Genomic DNA, 26393 nt, shown 5'->3' with positions numbered 1-26393 from the left:
ATACTTTATACAGTGAATCTCTGGAATCTACACTTCTGTCCTTTCCCACTGCTGTCAAATCCAGTATAGGTCACCTAAGCCAGGCCACTGCCATCTCTCCCCTGGACTGTCACAACCCATCTAACAACCTCCAGCTTATCTCCGAGCCTCACCTTTGCCTCTCCTCCTCCCCCACCCCCATTCCTGCCCTGCACTGCGCACAGAAGACTCTTTGAAATGACTCTATGATCATATCACTCCATTGCTTAAAGCCTTTCAATAGAATCCTGTTGCTTTTAGGATAAAATCAGACATTTGTAACATGGCTTTTCATAATCTGACCTCTCTCTGACCTCATCCTGAACCTTTCTCTGCCGCCACAACTGGCAGCTCAGCCTTTTTTCCACTGTACTTTGCTGTTACAAGCCTGCTATCTTTCCCCCTTGTCAGCCTCCATGTTTATCATTTCTGTGTTCGCTAGAAGTGCTTTCATGATGGGAAAGCAAAGGGAGAGAAAGGGGAAAACTTGAATTAGTCTCTGCAGAGCCAATGAAATTGTGAGAGTGACATGAAACTACATGTTAGCAGCTTTTGAGCTTAAGGCTTGCTTATTTATCTGCATTTAATTAACAAATGCAATGAAATTAACAAGAATAATCTATTTTAAACTTACGAGTGACCATTTCAAGCCATCTCACAGAATTTTTATAGGCTAATTCTTAGACCTGACTACATTGTGATTACAGTGTGTTTCTCTTTGATATCAGACATAGCTTCATGTATATTTGTGATTGAATTCAGTTCAACAAAAAATGTTGAGCCCTGCTGGGGAACTCTGTAAGAATAGATAAAATTAATCCCCAAATGCCCTCTCCATTACTTCTCTTGTCTTTGGATGTACTTGTTCAGTATAACCTTATATATTAGGGTCACATTGCAGATAATTTGACTTGTTCCAAAATATCAATTATTTATAACAAAGTTTTCCTAAAAACTGAGCCGGAGTAGTGTGGACTTTAATATTATTAATTTTTCTTTCCTACAGGTACCAATCCTTATTTGACTTTTCACTGTGTTAATCAGGGAACTATTTTGCTGGATCTTGCTCCAGAAGATAAGGAATATCAGTCAGTAGAAGAAGAGGTAATGTACATTGAAATTTTTAATTCTGATGAGATGAGCACTGGGTATTATATTATATATTGGCAAATTGAATTTAAATAACATTTTAAAAAATAAATTAATTATAAATCCAAAAAAAATTTTTTTTAATTCTTTTTTCCTGAAATCTGTTGTTAAGCCTGTTTTTTTTTTCAAAAGAGGTAAACTTGTCTTACAATGACTTAGGGTCAGTCACCTATCTGTTATTCTAACTCCCTTAGACATTGTGGTAGCATATTGCCCAAATTCAGATAGGACTATGAATTAGGACTGTGCCACAGTGTTTTCATATCAGAAACCTAGGGTTTCCAATGGATAGGCCACAGGTGTCTTTTCATCCTGGAAACTTTCTTGAAACTATACAAGTAGGAATCTTATTAGAACTATTTTCTAATGTAGTTAAAATGCTACCAAAGAATGACAGGGAGTGAGCATCTTGCCTCACAAAAAGCAAATACCTTCTTGTTTTTATTTTCATGCAGTTATAACATGTGACTATGAAATAATATGCCTAATTTTCCTGTTTCTTTCTGAAATCTGCCTCATAACCCAAGTCACCTTTCATGTCTTCAGTCACTGTTAAAGCACTGTAGTAAGGCTGATGGATGACCCTCCTGCCAGACAGACACCATAGAAATTCCCTTCCTCCTGCTGGCTCCGGCTTCATTTCTTAAGCAGAATAAACAAAGTGCCTGATGGCATTACCACAATAAATAAGCTGCCTAACTAATTCCATTATTTTGCAGAGAAAGGCCTGCCTGCCTCTTTTTGTTTATTTTCTGCCTTTTAATTAGAACTCACATTATTCTCATCCTGGGAAGTCAGGACCATTATCTTGGGGTAGCTTTTCAGCTCTTGCCTGGCCAGTCTGTCAGGGAAGTATCTCATCTTCTAGTGGCTTACTGCCTAATCATTCTCTTAGTGATTAGCAAATTTGGATGATAATGCCCAAAATGTGATGAATAACTTCATAAATAGAGCAGTAAGATTAGAGAACTCTTTTGAGTCAATTCTGTGAGAAACTTGGGTCTTCAAAAAATTTTACCATTGCATAATTCTTTTGAATTTGGAGAACAGATGAAGAATGAGTACTGCTCATAAGAAAGTGTTTCCACTTAGTTATGTGTCATATCCAACTTCACATGGTCTGCAGATACTTATTGAGATCCTGAATTGAAGAGCTAATATTTCACTGAGGGAACAGAAATTTATTGATTTATAAAAATTCTTTGTGTTTTTTGAGCATTTGTTTAGTGAGTATTCATCAAACGTGAGGAGTTGTAAGTTTGACTTAATTTGTATTGCTTCTCATTATCAATAACAAAATAGTAATGTAGATGAATTACTGTGATGTTTTATTTCTGTGTCTCCCCATTGTGTTTACAAGAAAATCTTTCAAAGCTTTTACTAGAAAATAAAATGCAGAAAAATATTTATGTCATGACTATTTATTTTCTTATCAGAGATACCCACTAAACTTTGCTGAACAATTTATATAGTCAACTTCTATTTATTAGTGCTGAGTCTGAGACTCATCAGTAAAACATTATAACAGAAGTGAATGTCTTTAGAATTACATACTGGCATATTTTCTGAAAATTATTTTGTTCTATAGATGCAAAGTACAATTCGAGAACACAGAGATGGTGGTAATGCGGGTGGCATCTTCAACAGATACAATGTCATTCGAGTAAGTTTTTAAAAGTTTAGGGTGAAAATTGGATTGCAAAGCTTGCCTGAAAAAAATATAGACAATGATAAATTTGCTCTGAACATCATATTTTTAAACTGTTGAGATAATCAACCATCTGTTGCCTGGCAGTCAGGTGTCCCTTTCCTCTAACCCTTCCAGACCATACTTCACCTGAAACAGAGACTGGGTGGAAACAGAAAAGCTACAGACAGAGGGCTAGATCCGCTGGGGTTGGTGGTACAGATACAGTGATGAGACCTAGCTCACCCACAGATTTAGACCAGAGCTGACAGTAATCTTTATCACCACTTCCGAGTAGCATTGAGGGCCTGGATTTTCAATCTGAGTCAGTGATTATATCAGAATGTACATATCTCTTAATCTCAGTATTTTAATTTATAATATGGGGTAGATCTGTTTTTTTTAAAGGAGTATCATAAAGATGAATAAAATACGTTGAAAACTAGATTAACCCTTGGAAGTTATACCAGTGCCCATCAGAATTCCCTGGAGAGCTCTTAGAGTGCTTTTAAGAGAATGCAGCTTTATAGGCCTCTGTATCCTAACACTCATCAGGTCTGGGAGGAGTCTAGGAACAGCTTTCTCTTTTCTTTAATTACTCAAGTTATTTTGAGATACAACCAGATCTTGTGCAGAATAACAAAAGCCATAACTGAAAATGTTGTCACTAAAAGCCAGAATGTTAAGTTAGTTACACTGCCCTGGCAACTTTATCACTTTTAAATAATGTTTTAAGCAAACAAAACAAAAACTAAGAATTTAACCTTTCTGAAAGAAAACATACTTTTCATTTTATTCTTTACATACTTTTCATTTTAAATTATAAACTGCCAATTAACATTTATGTCACTAATTTGCTTCTTTCTTCCTTATCCTTAAAGATTCAAAAAGTTGTCAACAAGAAGTTGAGGGAACGATTCTGCCACAGACAAAAGGAAGTGTCTGAGGAGAATCACAACCATCACAACGAACGCATGTTATTTCACGGTGAGTGTCACGGCCATCATTATCTCTCAGGCTTTCGCAAATTTCAATAAAGTGAAAAGCCTATCTTGACTGTACTAGTGTTGTGCTAAAAATGGTTTAATTTTTTTTTTTTTTTAATTGTGTGTTGGTTCCAGTTTGCTAATGCATTGCGTGTTAGTACAGGCTCTCCAGGGCATGCAGAATGAAAAGAACTTATCTGGAATGGTTTCAGAACTTGTATTGCAAGTTGAGCCATCTAGATAGTGAAATATTTTTATTGTAGTTTAGCATAATTGTTTCAGTTTATCAGGATATCTGTTTTGTGTAAAGTAAGATTGAGTGTAAAATCTCTATTTTTAAAGTACTTTGCTATCTTTTTTTCCTCCTTTTTTTTTTTTAGGGGGATGGTGGAAGTAGAGGTGGAGGGGCAGAGGGATAGAGAGACTCTTAAGCAGGCTCCACACCTATCATATAGCTTGACACAGGGCTTAATCTCACAATCCTGAGATCATGACCTGAGCCAAAATCAAGAGCCGGATACTTAACTGAATTGGCCACCCAGGTTCCCCTCACTATACTTTGCTATCTAAAATTTCATGCCGGGGATCCCTGGGTGGCTCAGCAGTTTGGCGCCTGCCTTTGGCCCAGGGCGCGATCCTGGAGTCCCAGGATCGAGTCCCATGTCAGGCTCCCGGCATAGAGTCTGCTTCTCCCTCCTCCTGTGTCTCTGCCTCTCTCTCTCTCTCTCTCTGTCTATCATAAATAAATAAATAAATCTTAAAACAAAACAAAACAAAACCAAACACCTTCTTTAAAAAATAAAATAAAATAAAATAAAATCTCATGCCATCTGCAAAATCCATATTGCATTCTTGCTTGGCGAACACTGGGTCTGTGCTAAGATTCTAGTACAAGATAATAGTTTATGTATGGTGGACCATCATACAACTTCATTTTTATATTATTAATAACTTAATATTAACCTGCCAAGTGCAAATAGTTTGCAGTTAATTGAGGTTCTAGAGAAGTATTCAAAAACGGATCTTATTATGTTTCTACTTTTAGGTTCTCCTTTCATTAATGCCATTATTCATAAAGGGTTTGATGAGCGACATGCATATATAGGAGGAATGTTTGGTGCCGGGATTTATTTTGCTGAAAATTCCTCCAAAAGCAACCAATATGTTTATGGGATTGGAGGAGGAACAGGCTGCCCCACACATAAAGATCGGTCATGTTACATATGTCACAGGTGAGCATCTTGCCTTTTGTGATTTATCTCCTCAGATCATGAATCAAATTAGTTTCTCAGGCTCTGTAGAAGTCACAGGTTATCCTCAGTGTTACTCATAATGAGTCACACAGGTTTGGGATTGGATAGGAATAGTTGATCAGCCTCTGCCCTAAAGGAGAAGTGACAACAGAGCTAATAGCAGTGCTAGTAAAAACCAAATACATGTCAGCCATTCATAGATTATGATGAAACTCCCTCCATCTTGACTTTCTCCCTCAGCTTCTCTTGCCTTGCTTCAGATTCAGGAAAAAAAAAAAAAGGTTGACAATTATTTCTGTTGAAGAATCTCTAGCTTGAGACACATTTGAACTAAGACACACAATTTCTATAAACAAATTGAATCTTTAATTTGCTTCTGATGTTGCTAGCAGTGCTTTAAGGCAGGATATATAATTAGCCTTGAAAAGTCCAATTTCAGGATATTAACTTTGGACTTAATAGTAAGCAAATGAGTATTAGGTTTTTAAATAGAATTTTAAAATTCCAAGAGAATAATGGTATATTTTCTCTGAAGTCAGTGAAAAAAATACCATTCTCTTCCCAGCCATTGGAAAAAATACAAAAGAATTGTACATCAAAGATTGCAGTCAATTGTATTTTTCTTTAAATTAGCCAGACGGAAAATCAGGTTACTTAGAGATCTTGTAATTCAGAGGAAACCTCAGTAAGACCCAGATAACCTTGAAATTCATTATAGTTGTTGACCATAAAACTTCCTGCTCTACATTACTTTATGAAAAACTTACTACCATCAGCAATTCTATATTGGGTGCGGTATGTCCAGAAGGAATGTTCTTTCTATTAAGGCTGCTGTGGTTAATGACACACAAAAGTTTTGCAGGTTACATATCCTGCAAAAACTCTTTGTCGCTGCAAACCTATCCTAAATAAGCAATACAAGTGAACGTAGGTGAAGATTAACAATTGCCCACTACATTTAGACATAAAAGTTTAGGTCTTAGCCAGGATTTCCTAGGAAGCAGAGCCTGAAGCAAAAGCTTATGTACTAGTGCCTTTTTGGCAAGTGCAGTGTCACAGAAGCAGGAATGGGGGCACAAAAAGAAGTGAGGTGGAGAAAGAAGCAGAGCAAAGACTGAGGTGCATCAGTGAGTTGGCCTATTTCACAAGTGCAGTAGGTTGCTCAGTCCATGAGACAACTTCAGAGAGGCTGTGTGAACGACTGCATCTCAGAGTAGTACATCATGGGAAACCAGAGCAGAATTTACCTGCTAGCTCCTGTCTGGCACTGGTCACCATTTGCCCCACAGGGCATTGGTATCTTGCCACTTGGGGCTGCTGCATCTGCAGAATGCAGCACAATACACAAGGCTAGCCAGTGAGCAAGGAGAAGCCAGTACTCTCCACCTGCCTGCCTGCAGCGCACAGCTTCATGGGCCAGCCCTGCATCTTATCTCCCTGTCTCCAAGCAACATGGAAGTTTGGGGGCAGAAAGCAGAAGGCAGGAGGCAACAGCCTGTCAGATTAAACTCTGTGTGACATATGGACTTGGAGTAGCCATTGCCGTGGGCCCAGTGGGCTGAGCGGGCAGGTCCAGTGACACTGTGGTGCTGTCATAATATGGAGACGGAGCTCAGACATCTCCCTCTAATGTAGATTAATTGGGGTGCCTGGGTAGCTCGATCAGTTAAGCATCCGACTCTTGATTTCCGCTTACGTCATGATCTTAGGGTCATGAGATCGAGCCCCATGTTGGGCTCCGGGCTGAGCGTGGAGCCTGCTTGAGCTTCTCTACTCCTCCCCATCCCCCACCACTTACTCACATGTGTGCGCCCTCTCTCTGCCTCTCTCTCTTCTGGGACCTATAGAGGAATGCAGCTGATACCAACCCAGCACCCAGGGCCATCAGTAACGTCATGCTAAAAAAGCCAGCCCAGGCAGGACCCAATTATACTGGGACTGGTACAATTTTAACTCAAAATAATACCTCTGATAATGCAAAGATCATACTGTATTACTAAAAACAAACTATTTGACTGAATAATAACTATTTTACACATTTAACAGTATGATCGATGTCACTGAGTAGTTAAAATGTTTGTAGTTTATATTAAAGGTTTGCAAACTTTTATTTTAAAGGGCCTCATAATAAATATTTCAGGCTTTGCAGGCCATATGATCTCTGTCACAGTGACTGGCTCTGCCTTTGTAGTGCAGAAGTAGCCACAGAGGGCATGTAAATGAATGTGTGGCTATGTTACAATAAAATATTATTTATAAAAAATAAAATATTATTTACAAAAACAAGAGTAAACCCTATCTTGATTTCATATGCTCCTGCCATCTGTGTATTTGCTTCAGTCTCCTCCCGTTCATCCTCACAAGAACTCACTTTGTGCTAGTATTTCTCTTTTCCCTCTAGTCAAAACTTGCCAGGTATTTTCTGTCATTGATTTGGTAACTACACCAAAACTACTTTAGATTAACTATTGAGCCTGTTTATGGTAAATCAGGATATCAAATCCCATCCCATCCCATCCCATCCCTAGTCAAATTTAAAAGGGACATTTTAAATAGCTTGCCTTCTATTAAATATTTTTTGGAAATCAACAAACCTAACCATTCTATCACTCTAAGATTTAATGCTTCCTTCAAAAGCATTGCTTCTGTTTTTTCTTTAGGCAAATGCTTTTCTGTAGAGTGACCCTTGGAAAATCCTTTCTGCAATTCAGCACCATGAAAATGGCTCATGCCCCTCCAGGACATCACTCAGTGATTGGGAGACCAAGTGTGAATGGGCTGGCATATGCTGAATATGTCATCTACAGAGGGGAGCAGGTATGGTACTCATCAAATAAGCATAACCGAGCTACTGAACATGTCAGTGCAGAGAGCAAAGAGCAGCTTCCATTTAATGAATTTTCTTTATGGATGTACTTTGTAACAGGCTGGTCACAGGAGTTGAATCTCTGTATTTCTGATCATGGGACTTAACGTGGAACAATAGCTTTTTGAGTTGTAAAGCTGCAGGACATTAAATTTCTGCCAACTGCTTGAGGTTCTAAAGTAAAATTATCAACAAGTGAGAAAACTTTCCATCATTTTTCAACCCAGTTCTTAACTCTGACAGTAGTCTGCTAAATGCTTATTGATTTATCTAAAAACTAAGATCAGTTTGTCTGAACTTAATTTAGTTTCAAATGGATACCTTAACTACTCTGACCGAGAAGAGGGGGGGAAGGAGAAAGCAGGAATTAACTAAGTACAAGTAATGTATGAAAACAATATTTTATTGTATGCCATCAGTCTTGGGCCAGGTAAAGTGTGGAGAAGCAGTAGGAATTACACACAAATCTTGAACTTCATTTAGTAGATGTGTTGATTGTGGTGGTCTGGGCAAAGCAATGAAACTCCTTTAGGTGTATTGTAGGTTTGAGCAAATGAGTAAATGTGTTGATGTTTGATTTGGAAGCTGGGATTCTCATGGTGGAAGAAGGGACGTACAGATATGCAATGGAAGGATGGTAAGAATGTCTGTAGAGATGGACTGAAATTGGGGTTATCAATAGGAGCTCATCATTTCTAACATAAATATGTATGTGTAAGCACTTGTAAATACAGGTAGGTATAGGTATGTACGTAAGAGTATATGTAGACATGTGTATGCATATGAGCATATATTATATGTTTCTTAGCACTGTCTGCTGAAAGCAGGGAAATCCCAATAACAGTGATCACACCTAGACCAAATCTTGGTCTTTAATACCATTACCCACTGAAAGGAACCCAGGCTCTTTGGAGAAACAGCTAATTCCAGGGCTGAAGCAGAATGGGCACCAGGTGAGCTGGGAACATCCGAAAAATAATGAAGTATTCAAAAAAAGTGGTAGAGGCATGTCACAAGAACACACAGCCAGCAGGACCAGGGTTCCCACTGGCCAATTCTGGAACAGTTTGAATACGAAAATAAATATAGTAATAAATTTGAAACCCCACTGAAAAAAATAGGAATTCATGATTCTATACTGATAACAAATAGATAAATAAGTAAATAAATAAATTAAAGGGCAAGAAAGGCTTTTGTTTACAGTAGAAAGCCAAGGGCACATGAGAAGATGTGGAAGGAGTACTGGATTTGGAAAAATCATCATCTTGGGACCATTGTGACAATCATAAATGGAAGCTAAATCTAGGAGATAATTTTGATTTTTTTAAAAAAGGATATTTGCATGGTCTTATTAATGACAAAGGGGAAGAAAACAATATCTATATATTGGAGAAAGGGGGCCATGCCTTGACCAGATGATCAGAATTAACATGACCAATAAAGGACAGATAGACATGGAGTGTGCCTCAGATATGATATTCTGAGAAGGGCACATCATCATCTATGTAATATTCCAGCCAAAAGTGCATAACCTTGGTCTAATCAAAGTGAGAAGTGTTCTGTTTTTAAAAATGTGGGAAGACTGGCTTCTTCAAAAAAGTCAATATAATAAAAGAGAGAGAAAGGCTTTCAAAACTTTCCAGATTAGGGTAGCCCAGGTGGTTCAGTAGTTTAAGTGCCCCCTTCAGCCCAGGGTGTGATCCTGGAGACCTGGGATCGAGTCCCACATCTGCCTGCCCTGCATGGAGCCTGCTTCTCCTCTGCCTGTGTCTCTGCCTCTCTGTCTCTCATGAATAAATAAATAAAATCTTTAAAAAAAAAAAAAAAAACTTTCCAGATTAAATGAAACTCAGAAGACAGGACAACTAACTTAAGGTCCTGCCTCCCAGTTGGATCTGGTATCAGAAGAGAAACAACATTATTAAATCAACTGATAACATTGGAATATGAATGATAGGTACTATATTAGAGTATTATAGCAGCATAAAATTATAATATTGATTCTGTGCTTATGTAAAAGAATATCCCTATTCTTAGGAAATAAATACTGGCATTTTGGGGGATAAAGAACCATGATGATATATATAACGGTTACTCTCAAATGGTTCAAGAAAAATATGTGCCTGTGTCTGTCTCCCTAGTATAATATATGGAGGTAGGATGAAAGTGTACATGACAAAACAAAAGGGGTAAATAAAAGCTTAACAGTAGACGGATATAGGTAAAGAGTATACAGGTGTTGTGGGTACCATTATAATTTTTGCAACCTAACACATAATTTTGCCGTTGTTTCCAAATAAAGAGTTTAAAAACTGCCAAAGAACAAATTTGCTGAAAGTTTTGTTTTAATCAGAAACTTCAGACTTCTAGAACAAATGCTCTGTCTTTGATTCAGGAATTTCACTTTTAGAGATAGGTATTTGGCATAATCAGTAATGACCACCAAAAAATCTTTTAAAAACCTATAAGGATGTTCATCACTGTCTTAATTACTATAATGGAAAATTTAAATAACCTAAATATTCAACAGAGAATGATCAAATAAGTATTAGTATATATATGCCTATGTGTTTTTAAAAATACATTTACATGGTACATGTTAAACACAATCAACCCCAACTTAAAAGCAGTTATCCCTGGGTATTGAGATTATAGGTTATTTCATTTTTCTTCACCAGACACTTTTCAAGATTTTGTAAGTTACCTGTGGCATGATCCCTGGATCCGGGATCAAGTCCCACATCAGGCTCCTTGCAGGGAGCCTGCTTCTCCCTCTGCCTGTGTCTCTGCCTTCTCTCTCTCTCTTTCTCTCTCTCTGTGTGTCTCTCATGAGTAAATAAATAAAATCTTTAAAAAAAAAAGTTAGAAAAAAACCCAAAAATAATAATAGGTTTACATTTCTGATATTTGCTGAGCATTCAGTCATTTCCTAAGTAATTTGGCTTGATAACTTGATTAGGATCTCTTGCTAAAAGAATTTTAGAGAATGATGTGGTCTAAGTCTATCTGAAAGAAAAAAGTTCCTCCAAAATGAAATGCATGTAGTATTTGTTTTACTTCAGGGGAGCACCCTTATTCTTCCCATGTCCAGATACACTTGCCCACATGAATAGTGTCAACTATAATGTCTAATTGAGTCATTTTTCTGTGAGCAATTTCTCCTAAAGTTTTGTTGAAGTTTGTTTTGCTAACATAATTCCATTCCTCAGAGTTAAGCCTTAAATCATCCTTCTCCCATAATATTCACACTTTCAAGAACACACAAATGTTTTATTTGGAGGGTTGATTGGAGGAATATTATTCATTATTGGTGAGGTTGTTTCTTTCTCTAGAATTGGAAAGATATGTTCAAAATTATGCTTGAAAGAAAAGTGGGTCTTTTTTTTTTTTTTTTTTTTTTTAGATGTATTAATTTTGGAGAGAGAGAAGGAGCATGCAATTGGGAGGAGGGGCAGAGGGAGAGAATCTCAAGCAGACTCCCTGCAATGGGCTTGATCCCACAACCCTGATGTGGGGCTTGATCCCACAACCCTGAGATTATGATCTGTGCCAAAATCAAGATTAAGACACTCAACCAACTGAGCCACCCAGGTGCCCCAAAAGAAAAGTGATTCCCCTCTTGCACTGTTGGTGGGAATGCAAGCTGGTACAGCCACTCTGGAAGACAGTGTGGAGATTCCTCAAGAAGTTAAAAATAGAGCTACCCTATGACCCAGCAATTGCACTACTGGGTATTTACCCCAAAGATACAGATGTAGTGAAACACCTGCGTCCCAATGTTTATAGCAGCAATGTCCACGATAGCCAAACTGTGGAAGGAGCCACGATGTCCTTTGACAGATGAATGGATACAGATGTGGTGTATGTGGTATGTATGTGTATGTATATGTGTATGTGTGTGTGTATATACACAGTGGAATATTACTCAGCCATCAGAAAGGACAAATACCTATGTTAATTTACGTTAATATGGATGGAATATTTACGTTAATGTGGATGGAACTGGAGGGTATTATGCTGAGTAAAATAAGTCAATTTTGTCTTTCAACAATTCTATGGTTTCACCCATATGTGGAATATAGGAAGTAGTGAAAAGAACCGAAAGGGAAGTTGCAGGGGTGGGGGGACTGAGTAGGGAAATTTTTCTTTTTTTTTTTTAATTTTTATTTATTTATGATAGTCACACAGAGAGAGAGGCAGAGACACAGGAGGAGGGAGAAGCAGGCTCCATGCACCAGGAGCCCGACATGGGATTCAATCCCGGGTCTCCAGGATCGCGCCCTGGGCCAAAGGCAGGCGCCAAACCGCTGCACCACCCAGGGATCCCTGAGTAGGGAAATATTGGAGAGAAAGACAAACCATGAGAGACTCTTCACTCAGAAACAAAGGGTTGCAGAAGGGGAGGTAGGTAGGGGGATGGGGTAACTGGGTGATGGGCATTAAGGAGGGCACATGATGTCATGAGCATTGGGTGTTATACTACATGTTGGCAAATTGAATTTAAATTTAAAAATTAAATAAAAAATGGGTTTTTATTTCAAAAAGACAAGTGGTTTTTATTTAGTATTGGCTGGACGTAAAATGTCAGGAATAATTTTGTAGGTTGTACTTTAGACATAAATTAAATTAGACATAAAGGAAAGGTATTCTCTGGTCATTAGTTGTACAGAGATTTAGCCTTAATTTTACTGAAATGATAGGAACAATGCAGTTATTTCAATTGGGGAATAGAAGATTATACAGTAATTTATAGGATGAGTTTTTAATATACAAAATTAAGAGACCATGATTCTTCTCCATCACTATGAAGAATAAACTGAAAGCATTTGAGTTTATTATTTTTTAAAGAAACAGATGAAATTAACTTTTTTTTTTTTTTTAAGTTTATTTATGATAGTCACAGAGAGAGAGAGAGAGAGAGAGAGAGGCAGAGACACAGGCCGAGGAAGAAGCAGGCTCCATGCACCGGGAGCCCGACGTGGGACTCGATCCCGGGTCTCCAGGATCGCGCTCTGGGCCAAAGGCAGGCACCAAACTGCTGCGCCACCCAGGGATCCCAGCATTTGAGTTTAGATGGTAGCAGTAGGGATTTGGGTTAAGAAGAGGTTCCCGGAAGTCAGTTGCCTAGAATTGGTTGTTGAATCTTTTCTTATAGGAACATTAAAAAAGAAAAAAAATTCTATGCTTTTCTATCCAGCGGGGATATAAAGTGACTTGACAGGAAATAATGTTTGTTGGTTGATCCTGAGCCCTTCTAATCCTGCAGTTAAATAACTCCCTTGCCTTAATCCCTTTGGACTTTGATGTCATTAATCAGTATCTCAAACTGTATATACCAGTAGTATAGTAGCCTAATCACTAGAAACCTAGTACACTCAGATAAGTACCTATAAGTGATTTATGCCACTGGAATCTTAGAATCTGCCTCACTAAAATTTACATGTGAGAGGGATCTCCTTAAACAGTTCACTACCAAAATTTAAATGCTGGCATTACTTATTTGCTTAAGCAAATTTTCTGCAAGAAAAAAAAATGTGTCATACAAAGTATGATAGACATTAAATTTCACTGGGACAGAAAAGTAGGAGTGTGCTTCACACTTTTTTTTTTTCTCTTGGCACATGTCAACTTGGGTTATTTTTTTTAATTCCTCTTTTTCTGAGTCTGGTTCATCCTCCCAAGCAAGATTGGAAGCTCCTTGACAGCAGGGCCCTTATCTCACAGCAGAGTGCTTTATACACAAAGACGCTCAATATATGTATATTGGTGATGAATAAATACTGTTCTTGACCTCTAAACCATCCAGGTGACTAGTCAGTTTTTCCATTTTTCCAGCAGCATTTGAACTTTCTCAAGAGTTTTTACACCCAGCTCTAGATTTAGATTGGCTGACTTTGCTCATTTTAGTAACTTAACCAAAATGTCATTTAAAACCATTTCAAGAGACGCCTGGGTGGCTCAGCAGTGGAGCGCCTACCTTCAGCCCATGCATATTCCTGGAGTCTGGGGGGTGGAGTCCCATGTCGGGCTCCCTGCATGGAGCCTGCTTCTCTCTCTGCCTATGTCTCTGCCTCTCCCTGTGTCTCGAATGAATGAATGAATGAATGAATGAATATCATTCCGAGAATTAAGCAGTGTTCAAAATGTAATAAAACTACAAACTGGGCAGCCCCGGTGGCGCAGCGGTTTAGCGCCGCCTGCAGCCCAGGGCGTGATCCTGGAGACCCTGGATCGAGTCCCATATCAGGCTCTCTGCATGGAGCCTGCTTCTCCCTCTGCCTGTGTCTCTGCCTCTCTTTCTGCATCTCTAGGAATAAATAAATAAATAAATAAATAAATAAATAAATAAATAAATAAATAAATCTTTAAAAAAAAAACTACAAACTTTTCAGTTATTGAAGCTTCAGATTGGAAAGTCAAGAGAGATGAAGTATGTTAGTCATGTTACTCCAACTCTATATACTAAGAAGATAGAAACCATTGTTCTTTTTAGATCAAACCAGAGCAGCCTAGAATTTTGAGAAAGAATATTATGAGTAATAGTGTTTCCTGGCATGTGTGTGTACAGATAGTTAAATCTTTTTAAAACAAATTTACATCTTTTGTTCTTTTTATTCTCGTTGAGTTCCCCTCAAAACAGACTTATCTTTAATGGACCATAATAATAATGTTAATAGTAATAACTTACACATACTAGATTCTTACTATGTGCCAAACCTATTCTAAGAACTTTGAATTTAATCCTCACAAAAATCTATTACTGTTCCCATTTATAGGTGAGGACATGGGACCTATATAACAGTTTCTGCCTCCTAAAATCAGGGGTAAAATTAGAAAGAAATAATTCAGTCTATCACATGTTTATTTCTTCATTTTAAATACTGGGCAGCCCGGTGGCTCAGTGGTTTAGCGCCACCTTCAGCCCAGCCTAATCCTGAAGACCTGGGATCGAGTCCCACGTTGGGCTCTCTGCATGGAGCCTGTTTCTCCCTCTGCCTGTGTCTCTCCCTCCCTCTCTCTGTGTGTGTGTCTCTCATGAATAAATAAGTAAAATCTTAAAAAAAGAAAAAATTAGGGATGCATGGGTGGCTCAGTGATTGAGCATCTGCCTTTGGCTCAGGGTGTGATCCCATGGCCCCAGGATCGAGTCCCACATCGGGCTCCCTGGGGGGAGCCTGCTTCTCCCTCTGCCTATGTCTCTGCCTCTTTCTGTGTGTATCAAATAAATAAATAAATAAATAAATAAATAAATAAATAAATAAATAAATAAATAAAGCCTTAAAAAAAAAAAAAGAAAAAACTAAACATCCCAGGGTTTTTTTTTTTTTTTTTTCATTTTTATTGACTGTATCCTCTATGCTATACTTCTTATCCCCATGACTTACTCGTTTTAAAACTAGAATTCAGTCTTAATCCCTATACCTATTTTGCCCATCCCACCTCCTTCCCATCTGGCAAACACCAGTGTGTTCTCTGTATTTATGAGGTTGGGAGGGTTTTTTTGTTTTTCGTTTTTTGGTGGGTTTGTTTGTTTGGTTATTTTTGTTTAAGTTTCTTTTTAAGTTTTTATTTAAATTTCAGTTAACATACTACAGTGTAATATTAGTTTCAGGTCTACAATATAGTATTTCAGCACTTCGTACATTACCCTGTGTTCATCACAAGTACCATCCTTAATCCTCATTAACCATATAAATCCCATCCCCCCACCCACCTCCCCTTTGATAACCATCAATTTGTTCTATATAGTAAGAGTCTGTTTCTTGGTTTGTCTCTTTCTGTCTCTTTTTTCCCCTCTGTTTTGTTTCATAAATCCTACATATGAGTGAAATCATATGGTATTTGTTTCTCTCTGACTTATTTTACTTTAGCATTATACTCTGTAGCTCCATCCATGTCATTGCAAATGTAAAGATTTCATTCTTTTTATGACTGAGTGATAAACTGTGTGTGTGTGTGTGTGTGTGTGTGTGTGTATACACAACCCATTCAATTGTTGGACACTTGAGCTGTTTCCATGTCTTAACTACTGTAAATAATGCTGCTGCAAACATAAGAGTGTATGTATCCCTTTGAATTAGTGTTTTGTATCTCCTAGGTAACCAACTATTGTTGGATCATAGGGTAGTTCTGGGGTAACCAGCAACTGCTGAATCATAGTGTAGTTCTATTTTTAATTTTTGAGGAACCTCCATACCATTTTCCACAGTGGCTACACCAGTTTGTGTTCCTACCAACAGTGTATGAGGGTTCCTTTTTCTCCACATCCTCACCGACACCTATTGTTTTTTGTGTTTTTTATTCTAGCCATTCTGATAGGTGTGAGGTGATTATAGTTTTGATTTGCATTTCTCTGATTATGAGTGATAATGATCATCTTTTCAGGTGTCTGCTGGCCATCTGTATATCTTCCTTGGAGCAGTGTCTGTTCATGTCTTCTCATTTTTTTAATTGGGATTATTTGTTTTTTGGATGTTCAGCTATGTAAATTCTTTATGTATTTTGGATACTAACCCTTTATCAGATATGTCATTTGCAAATATCTTCTCCCATTCCGTAAGTAGCCCTTAGTTTTGTTGATTGTTTCCTTCACTGTGCAGTGACTTTTTATTTTGATGGAGTCCCAATGTTTTATTTTTGCTTTTGTTTCTCTTGCCTCAGGAGACATAGCTAGAAAAAAGTTACTACAGTCAATGTCAGAGACATTACTTCCTGTGTGTTCTCATAAGATTTTCATGGCTTCGGGTCTCACATTTAGGTCGTTAATTCATTTTGAATTCTGTTTTATGGGTATGGTGTAAGAAAGTGGCTCAGTTTCATTCTTTTGCATGTTGCTCTCCAGTTTTCCCAATACCATTTGTTGAAGAGACAGTCTTTTTCCCATTGGATCTTCTTTCCTGCTTTATCAAAGAGTAATTGACCATATAATTATTGGTTTATTTCTGGGTTTTTCTATTCTGTTCCTTTAATCTATGTGTTTATTTTTGTGCCAGTACCATACTGTTTTGGTTACTACAGTTTTATAATACAACTTGAGGTCTTAGAATTGTGATGCCTCTGGCTTTACTTTCTTTTTCAAGACTGCTTTGGCTTTTCAGGGTCTTTTCTGGTTCCATACAAATTTTAGGATTATTTGCTCTGGTTCTGTGAAAAACGTGTTGGTATTCTGATAGGAATTCCATTATATGTTGTGTAGATTGCTTTGGGTAGTATAGACATTTTAGCAATGTTAGTTCTTCCAGTCCATGAGCATGGAATGTCTTTCCGTTTCTTTGTGTCATCTTCAATTTCTTTCACCCGTGCAAGTTTTCAAAGTATGAGTTTCACCTCATTGGCTAGGCTTATTCCTAGGTATCTTAATATTTTTGGTACAATTATAAATGGGATTATTTTCTTAATTTCTCTTTGTGCTCCTTCGTTATTGGTATATATAATGCAATAAATTTCTGTACAATATTTTTGTATCCTGCAACTTTACTGAACTCATTTATTAATCTGCAGTTTTGGGGCAGAGTCTTTAGGGTTTTCTGTATATAGTATAATAAGTCATCTGCACATAGTGAAAGTTTTACTTCTTCCTTGCCAATTAGGATGCCTCTTCTTTTTGTTGTCTAATTGTTGTAGGTAGAACTTCTAGTACTATGTTGAATAAAAATGGTGAGAGTGGACAGCCTTGTCTTGTTCCTGACCTTAGTGGGAAAGGTCTCAGTTTTTCCCCATTGAGAGTGATGTGAGCTCTGGGTTTTTCATATATGGTCTATGTTCCCTCTGTACCTACTTTGTTGAGGGTTTTTATCATAAGTGGATGTTGTACTTTGTCAAATGCCTTTTCTACATCTATTGAAATGATCATATAGTTATTACCTTTCTGTCATTGATATGATGTATCACATTGGTTGATTTGCAAGTAATGAACTACCCTTGCAACCCAGAAATAAATTCTACTTTATTGTGGTAAATGACTTTTTTAAAGTATTATTGGATTCGGTTTACTAGTATTTTGTTGCATTTGTTTTGTTTTTTAGATTCCATGTATAAGTGAAATCATGTGGTATTTGTGTTTCTCTGTCTGACTTACTTCCCTTAGCAAATATCCTCTGAGGCAAGGCCATCCATATTGTCACAAATGGCAAGATCACATTTTTTAATGGCTGAGTAATATTCCAGTGTGTGTGTGTGTGTGTGTGTGTGTGTGTATGTGTATACACACTGCACCTTCTTTATCCATTTTTTGTCCATGGACACTTAGGTTCCTTGTATCTTGGCTACTGTAAAGAATGCTGCAGTGAATATAGACATTCATATATCATTCATATATCTTTTTGAAAGTCCAGTTTCTGTATCCTTTATTCTTTGTATTATCTTACTCTATCTATATGCAAGTAAAATGTAAATCAGCATTCAGCAAATTATTTTTGGGCCCAAAATACTTACTCACCAAAGAATATTAGTTTCTAGCCACAGTCCACTCTGAAATACTGCATCTAGTTATAACATATTTCAGATTGAAGAATTTCTATGTAGTATACATGGTTTTAAGGGGTTTTTTGGCCTCCCCCAACCTAGTCATCTTGATAATGATTTCCTCAAAGAAGTATTCTTTCTGTTCCAGATATGGAGACTTTCATTTTACATACTGCAAGAAAAAGAGACCAAAGAGAAAGAAAATAAATGGGGTGGAGGGTCTAAAGGTGAACCATTATGTTACCTATAAAAGTTGCCTTTTATTAGTCACCTTTTAAAAATGATCTCCAAACTGTTGCCTCTAAGTCACTGGTGACTCAACAAGCCTCACCCTTCCTCCTTCTAGCTCAGTGGGTTAGAGTTGGGATTAATTAATTTGAAATTGGCTCAGCCAAATTACTCCTTCAGTTAACAAACTTTTATTAAACATATGCTATGTGACAGCGCCATGTCAGGTGAGGTAAAGAAGAGAGAGATTTTCTCCTGTGTTTAGTTTTCCGGTTAATGGCTTATGCATGAAAGATGAATGCAGTACTTTACTCAGAGTGGAAATAAGCAGTTTCTAGATTATAGAGTCTAAACATGTTTATATGCAAAATACAGGTGTATCTTGCATGCGTGTGTATGCGTGTATGTGTGTGTGTGTGTGTGCGCACGCGCACATGTTGTTTAGGCACCTATTAACTAGCTGGCCTTTGCAGGCTCTTGGGTGTTTGCAGAATACTGATGAGGATCAGCAGCCTCTGAGATTTCCACTTAAGACTGTACCTGCCAAAGGAGTGATTTATTTTTCTTCTGGTCCTTTGCAGGCATACCCAGAGTATCTCATCACATACCAGATCATGAAGCCAGAAGCTCCGGCACAAACCGCCACAGCTGCCGAGCAGAAGACCTAGTGAATGCCCACTGGTAAAGGCCACATTGGATTTCAACCTGGGACTGGATTACAGTGGATTGTTTCCAACAAAATCAATATTCCGTCAATCCCTGACAGCCTAGAAAGAAGCTGTCTATCCTTTATAAAGCATTGCTATAGTGATGAATATAGTATGAGTAACTGACACATACTCACCTGCTACTGTTCTCTTTGAGGAAATGTTTACAGGGGCGGCCTTTTACCATATCTCAGGCTCACTACATTGCAAGTGTCCATTTCTAAAATGAGATTGCTTTGATCTAGGCTTGGAAATGGAAAAAAAAAACGTAACTGATACTTTCCCAGATTTCACTCTTCACACACTACATTTGCTTTGTTATATACGGCACATGTATGTACGAGATGTACACATATGATAGGCTCATTTTTAATTTTTTTAAACATGCATCATCATCTTTTTTTTTTCTTTTTCCTTTTCTTTTTTTTTTTTTTGTTTTATTTGTTTGTTGGTTTACTTTGAAAATGAGCCAGAGCCTTCTTGAGGATATTTTGCACAAAGTCACACTGACTAAAATCATAAGCGATTCAACCCAAGCTTCTGGCTGAGCAAGACTTAGTTTCCCCTTTTTTTCACTTAGATTTCTTTTGTATCCGTACTTATCATTGTAAATCGGGATGGGAAGGAAGAACATCACGTTTTAGTTTCCTTTTATGAATCGGCCAGTCTTACCAGGGAGAGGCACAGAGGTCAGCCTGACAGAGGAGCTCCCAGGTTCAGAGAAGTCAAAGCCGCTGAGGGCCCCTGGCTCTTCCTGATGGATCACAGCCTGCGCCGGAGGCATGCAGGACATTGCCAGAGACCTAGAGACGCACAGCCAGGGAAAGGTCGGAGTGATGTGTGGCCAAAACCGAGGGAGGGCTGTGGGGGAAGAGCTGTGCACCCCTACTACCGCTGCGGGAAAGGATGGCAGGGCCTGCTCACAGAGTACTTCTCTTCACTGCATCCCTACCAACGGGTAGTCGCCCCCAACATTAGCTGCCTTATTGCCAAATTCAGTGGAATTATTGTTCTTCATAAGAGTCACCAAAATCTTTATTGTTTCTCCAGATTAGAAAACTAGGATTCAGACACTCTTTAGTAAGTAGGTATGCAAGAACTTTTGCGTTTCCTCCAGATTTGGGGCTTATTTTGAGTGAGGTGCTTCAAATAGTTTCTGTAGGTCCCGGCACTACATTTGCAAACCATCTCTTCAAACTTCTTAACAGACAAGGAGAACAGAAACTGAAACCAAAGCTCTTTCGGTTATTTTTGTAAAGGAAGGTGGAGAAATACTATATGTTTCTTCAGGAAATTGCTACTTTGTGTGATTTAATCAACATTTGCCCAGTGCACATTGACACTTGTAAAGGATTATCCATTACAGATCTTACACTTGCCCTTTGCACCTTAACTGAACAGCGAATCGACTGCATTAATTTATTTGACATGCTGTGCATCTACTCAGCTTTGAAACAAAAATAACATACATGTATGTGGCTAAAAAAAAAAAAAAAAAAGGAAAACCAGTGTGACATAAACTTGCCATTTCAACTTAAAGTTCCGAAAACTAATTTGTGTTTTAATGCCGGCTCATTAAGCCGTGACCTCATTTAATCTCCTAAAGGAAAATAAAATGGTGACATGCAAAAATTCTAGAATAGGCTCTTAAAATATACATTTAGCTTTCTTTCTGGCTTGAATCCAACACTAGAACTAGGCATCGGGAACTAGTGTGAGTTTTGTAGCAGAATCTTGCATGGGTCCTCAACGTGAAATCAAGAATTAGCCTCAATGGTTGCTTCTATTGAAGTTTTAGTGACCCAAGCTGGGTGTTGTGTCTTGACTACTTGTCTAATAGCACTAGAATCCCATACGAAGCTTCCAAGTTTCATCTTTATTAAGAGGGCTTTTTTCCTCCTCTCCTTTTTTTTTTTTGCTGTGCATAACAATGGGTTGAAGAAATGGCATCTGTATAGTTTCCAGTAGCTGTGAAAGTGTATATTACTTGCCTCCCCACTTAGATAGAGTTTAAAATGGTAAACACAGCTGTGATTTTTAGTTCAGTAAGAAGGTGAATATGGTATAGATATCAAAGCTTCATAGCTTTATTAAAAAGATAAGCCACTATTCGACTGTGGTCGTATGTCGTTTCCATCACACTAACTAGATTAACGGATGTTTTAAACTTCAGCCTTACACTTGAGAAGTCAAACTGTGGTTCAGTATTTAACTGCCAATGTTATGTATCTGATGTTCTGTGTGCCGAGTAAAGGTACTGTGTAAGGAAGACATTTGCAGTGCTTCTTGTCTTGTAATGATTCAAGTGTATAGTAGTTATTGAAAGAATGTGTATATATTACTCATCTGCTAAAGAGAATGGGTTAATTGATATTTCACAGGAGCCAAATACATTTTTTCAAAACTTGAAAACCAAAGGTCATCATGAGTGCCCACAAGTTAGCAAAAGTTAATTACATTTGGAACTTCCGTCTGTAGCAGCGTGAAAAACCCTTTGGAATATAAAAGCATTATGTTAACTTAGGCCAAAATCCACTTAGTGTCTTGTATATGCGCTGTATAGGAACACTAGCAAGTTGAGGAATTCCGATATGGCCTCCCCTGAGATGGCCCATGTGTTTCCCAAACCAAATGGAAGAGAGAATCTGGACACCTCCACCAGCTTTACTGCAGTTCTAAAATCAAACCTAGACCTGATGGTTCCAGCTTACAGGATATTGCCAGCTGAGTTCTTGACTCGTAAGTTAAATGCTCTGGACTGGAAACTTTGTCCTTGTACTTGGCCTCCTTCCCTTTTCCCCAGGTTGCTAGTCTGGAATTATAATTAGCTCCAGTAGTTACCTAGGACCCCATTCATTTTCCTCCTTTCTTCATCTTGAGTCTTGCAAAAGGAGACTGTACTTCTGTTTCCATATCACAGCCAGACCGGCTAGTAGGCCCAATGTGCTCTGCTCTGCAGGTTCTGCCAATGTGTTAACAAACGACAGCGTGGGAACCAGAGTTTTACTTCTATGCAAAATAATAGCAGTACAACCAGGATTCTTACTTACCTTTTCCTTCTTGGACTTTTTAGCTTTCCAGTAACATAAGTAGAATAAATAATATTCGGATGTTTTCATGACAGCATCCTTGTGCTCCTTGACCCTGATGTCAGCAGCTAGACTAATTTCCCTTTGCTCTCAAAATAGCAAAGTGCGTTGATATATACAGAGAATTGCCTGAATATGGCAAATAAAGTAATATAGATTAATATTCTATTATTATAGTCTTTATACAAAAAAATAACACTTTGGTGTGTGCTCGAAGAGCAGTAGAATGCAATAAGTCGCCTAGGTTTTTCTTTATTTCAGTGCATCTGCCAACTGCACAAGGGGTATTGGCCATTGCTCACTCTCCCTTTCTAAACACGTGCGCTCTTTAGATTCCCGCAGACAGCCTTGCAATCAGAAATGGTGTGTTTCCAAGCACCTTGCCTCCATGGCGGCCGGAGCCCACTTGTATGATAATGTGTGATCAGCAGCCTGCTTGCTGTGATTTTTGTTGGGCAGTTATCTTCCACAGAGCCATATACTGTAGTCGTTCAGGGAACACTCAAACTGACATAAAGGTAGGATTTCGTGTGTCAGAAATTCACTGGAAAGACGAAACTTAAACTTGACCAATGTCAAATCAGGGACAGAAAAATGAAAAGAAGGCAGATTGTGAAGATAATATTTGAGCTTTGGTTGGACGCTTTTAGCATATGACTAGGAAATGCATTTTTTAAAAAACCATCCTAAAAAGTAAGGCGTCTCCAGATACCTTGTGCATTCTGAAATTAATAGACAATTAAATGTTTCTTAAGAAAGCCTTAACTATGGCAGGAACTTTTTAACCTTTTATAGCCTAATAAAGAAAAAGTTGTAATTCCATTTCTTAGTGATTGAAAGGTGTCAGTGAGCCGGGTACGTCTCCATGTATGTCACACCCGTTAAGCTGATTTGATGAGGGTATATTTCATAAGTCATGCTCCCTTTACATGCCAAGGAGCGGATCTAATCAATCTCTCCCGATTTCTCTATGTCTGAAATTCCTCAGCTGCCAGATATTCTGGTTTAAAGAAATGCTAGCAAGATTTCAAAACTTAGTCAGTGTTGTGTGTGTGGGGACACAGCAGCATCTCATGAAGATACCATGTGGGATTTCAGTGTTGCCCAAGCTGTTTTTTAATCATTTTAAATTATAAGCCATGGTTATGAGTGAAGGGCAGTAGGAAGCTACGGATTGTATACCCTGTAAGACCAAATCTGCTCATGGTGTGACCAGTTTTACACATCTGCCAGTGGGTCCTGCCTCCTTTGAAATAATAGTCACACCGCATGGATGATTGCATTTGGACTCCCTTCATTCACATTTTCTATTCTGCTTTACACTTTCACACCCACCCTACTACTCATCTTCTCAAACAGATTTCTAATGCTCCACAATTCAGATTGTTTTGCTACTTTTTGTCTGTCTCCCCATTTCTGCAGGCTGCCCTGAAAGCCCTTTGTTGATTCAGAGTGTTTGCAAAGAAATGCAGTTAAACTCTGGTAGTGGGTGTCTCACGCACACTCCCATACCCCTCCCCAAGGTTCAGGATGAGAAGCTAGAAAACACAATAGTACAAACGGAACCAAAATATTTGAGGCTAATAGCCTAGACCTAGAAGATGACCTTGACCCTATAACCATTGTATTCATTACACAAAATATTTAAACTCTTCATGTGCATATAATACCTGCTTCTGCTTCCATTGTTTCAAGCTCACTGGTCTTTGTGGTAGTTGTATTTGTCTTTGATAGCTACAAACTAAAAAGGTACTTTTATCAACAAGGTCTCTCAAAAACATTTACCAAACCAGCTTTGAGGAAATCTAGAATGTTTCCTGGCAACAGCATTTGGAGTGGTAATCGTATTTTCCCATTGTGATGTTGGTCTGTGTAAGTAACTGTGTAGTGACTCCATTATCAGTGTTGTTTTTATTTTTAGTCTCTGTGTGACCCACCAGTAGCAGGGGGTTCCAATCCCCTCTTTGCTTTTATGCATTTGTCTGTTTGTAGGATTGCCAGATAAAATATAAGACACCCAGTTACATTTGAATTTTAGGTAAATAATTTTTTAGCTTAAGTAGGTTTCATGCATTATTTGGCATATATTTACGGTAAAAAAAAAAAAGTTATTATTTATCTAAAATTCAAATTTAACTGAGCATCCTGGCCTTTTGCTTTGTTTTGTTTTCCTAAATCTGGCAACCCTGTCAGTTTGGTCATGGGAAATCGCTCACAGCATGTAAATCCTTGTAGTCTTCACTGTCTTTCACGTGGAATGGAAGACCTTTTTTCCCTCGCCCTCTGCTTTCTAAAAGAGGGCATCGAGGAACTTCACCTGCCTGCATGGTGGGTTTCTATTTAAGACATCTTTATGATTATATTTAACCTGTAATTGTGCTTTGGCTAAATGTCTAACAGTACTTGTAACTGTTTAATATTCAATAAAAACATTTTTAAAGTACACTGTGTATGGATAGCAGTTAGCTCTGGAGTGTCTTCATTTCCCTGTTTGTTCATTTCAACCTGACCAACCTTAACGACTGACCTGAAACTGTCAGAATACAAATAGCCACTGTGGCTCCTGGCCTTCCTCGTGAGATCTGTGCTGGCGGGGCCTTACCCGCACCTCCAAGCCCGCATGGGAGTTGGGCAAGTACAGCACTTGCAGGAGAAGCACCAGCTCCCTTTAGAAATAGCTCTGCAGGGACGGGTCGGGTCGTGGGCTGCTCGAGGCCCCGCAGCCTGCTGTGCACCCTCCCTCCTTGCACTTTCCCCGCAGAGACCTACCTCCTGCAATGGGAAACTTCAGCTACCCCGCACGCTGCCTGGCTCATACTGCTAAGGAAATTGTTTCTTTTTCTTCCATTCTTTTTTCTCTGTGCCTAGTGATTCATGTATAGGTAGCCAATTGGAAACTAGAATTTTATCCATAACTTCTTTGGCAGAGGGAGTGTTAGAGTCACAAGGAGACATAAGTACCTGAAAGCATGCTAATAACCCTGCAAACAGCAATACCTATCACTGAACCCTTAGTGTTAGGAGTGGGGTGGATAGTTAGACAGGGCCAGGGGCCCCAAAAGATAAGGAGTCAGGACAGCTAAAATCAAACAGCACTGACGTGTTTTTAGCTCAGACCGGACCACACTAGCATTCTGCTTTGCAGCCTTTGCAGAAATGACTTCTGCGAAATGTTCTAAACTAAGGCAATCAACCACGAGGTGTTTGTCACTATCACGGGCAAGGGGCCGGGAAGACCTAAGCCCCCGGATGTCAGCAAAAAAGACCATCTGCATGTTGACGTTAACCTAAAAGATACGTGACCAAAGCCTGATTTGGCGTGACTCAGCACACCCTGATGGCTTGTGATAGCTCCGCCAAAGGGCTCAGAAAACCCCTGAACTTAGAAACTCCAGGGGCAACACTCTCGGGCCCCCTCCCTCTCCAGGAGCTTTATACTTTGGCTCAATAAACCGCTTTGCTGCCCATCACTCTTCATCTGATCTCTATCCTTCGAAGTGGCAGGACCACAAACCACACGCAATGAAGGCAGAGAATTCCTGCAACATGATGATGAACCAGGTACTTTATGCATGCATTGTCATTAGTAATCCCCATTTTACAGTTAGAGAAATGGAGGCTCAGAGGTGAAACCACCTAATTTATGTACCAGAATTCTTTCCAGTATAGACCTTGGCACCTGTTGCTGGGCACCAAACCTGACTGCATCTGAAGTTCCAAGGTGCCGCGTTTAAGTGGGAATGAAAATCCCTTGGTGACTCTACTACCTGCCTTTGTATCATCAGTGTGAGAAGATCGGATTCCAGATGCCACCAGACTCGGGTTTTCCCTGTGGTTATTGCCAGTGTTAGAAAACTAAAATTATGGATTGTCTTTTAAATTTCTTTCTGACAGTTCTTTATTGTGTGTAGAAATGCAACCGACTTCTGTATGCTAATTTCGTATC

General features: G+C 38.6%; 1 protein-coding gene across 1 annotated transcript in view; it reads left to right on the top strand.

The window, feature by feature from the left end:
* Positions 1-24890, top strand: part of TNKS (tankyrase) — a 213716-nt gene extending 188826 nt beyond the window's left edge. Inside the window, exons 22-27 of the mRNA XM_038560211.1 lie at positions 1025-1122; positions 2756-2830; positions 3736-3841; positions 4886-5072; positions 7754-7910; positions 19233-24890. Coding sequence (XP_038416139.1) covers positions 1025-1122; positions 2756-2830; positions 3736-3841; positions 4886-5072; positions 7754-7910; positions 19233-19319 — 710 coding nt within the window. The 3' untranslated portion in view covers positions 19320-24890. The remainder of the gene's footprint in view (positions 1-1024; positions 1123-2755; positions 2831-3735; positions 3842-4885; positions 5073-7753; positions 7911-19232) is intronic.
* The last annotated feature ends 1503 nt before the right edge of the window (positions 24891-26393 follow it).

The sequence above is a fragment of the Canis lupus genome, chromosome 16, assembly GCF_011100685.1.
Source record: "Canis lupus familiaris isolate Mischka breed German Shepherd chromosome 16, alternate assembly UU_Cfam_GSD_1.0, whole genome shotgun sequence".
Lineage (NCBI taxonomy): Eukaryota > Metazoa > Chordata > Mammalia > Carnivora > Canidae > Canis > Canis lupus.
This window is presented reverse-complemented; position numbering and strand designations above follow the sequence as displayed.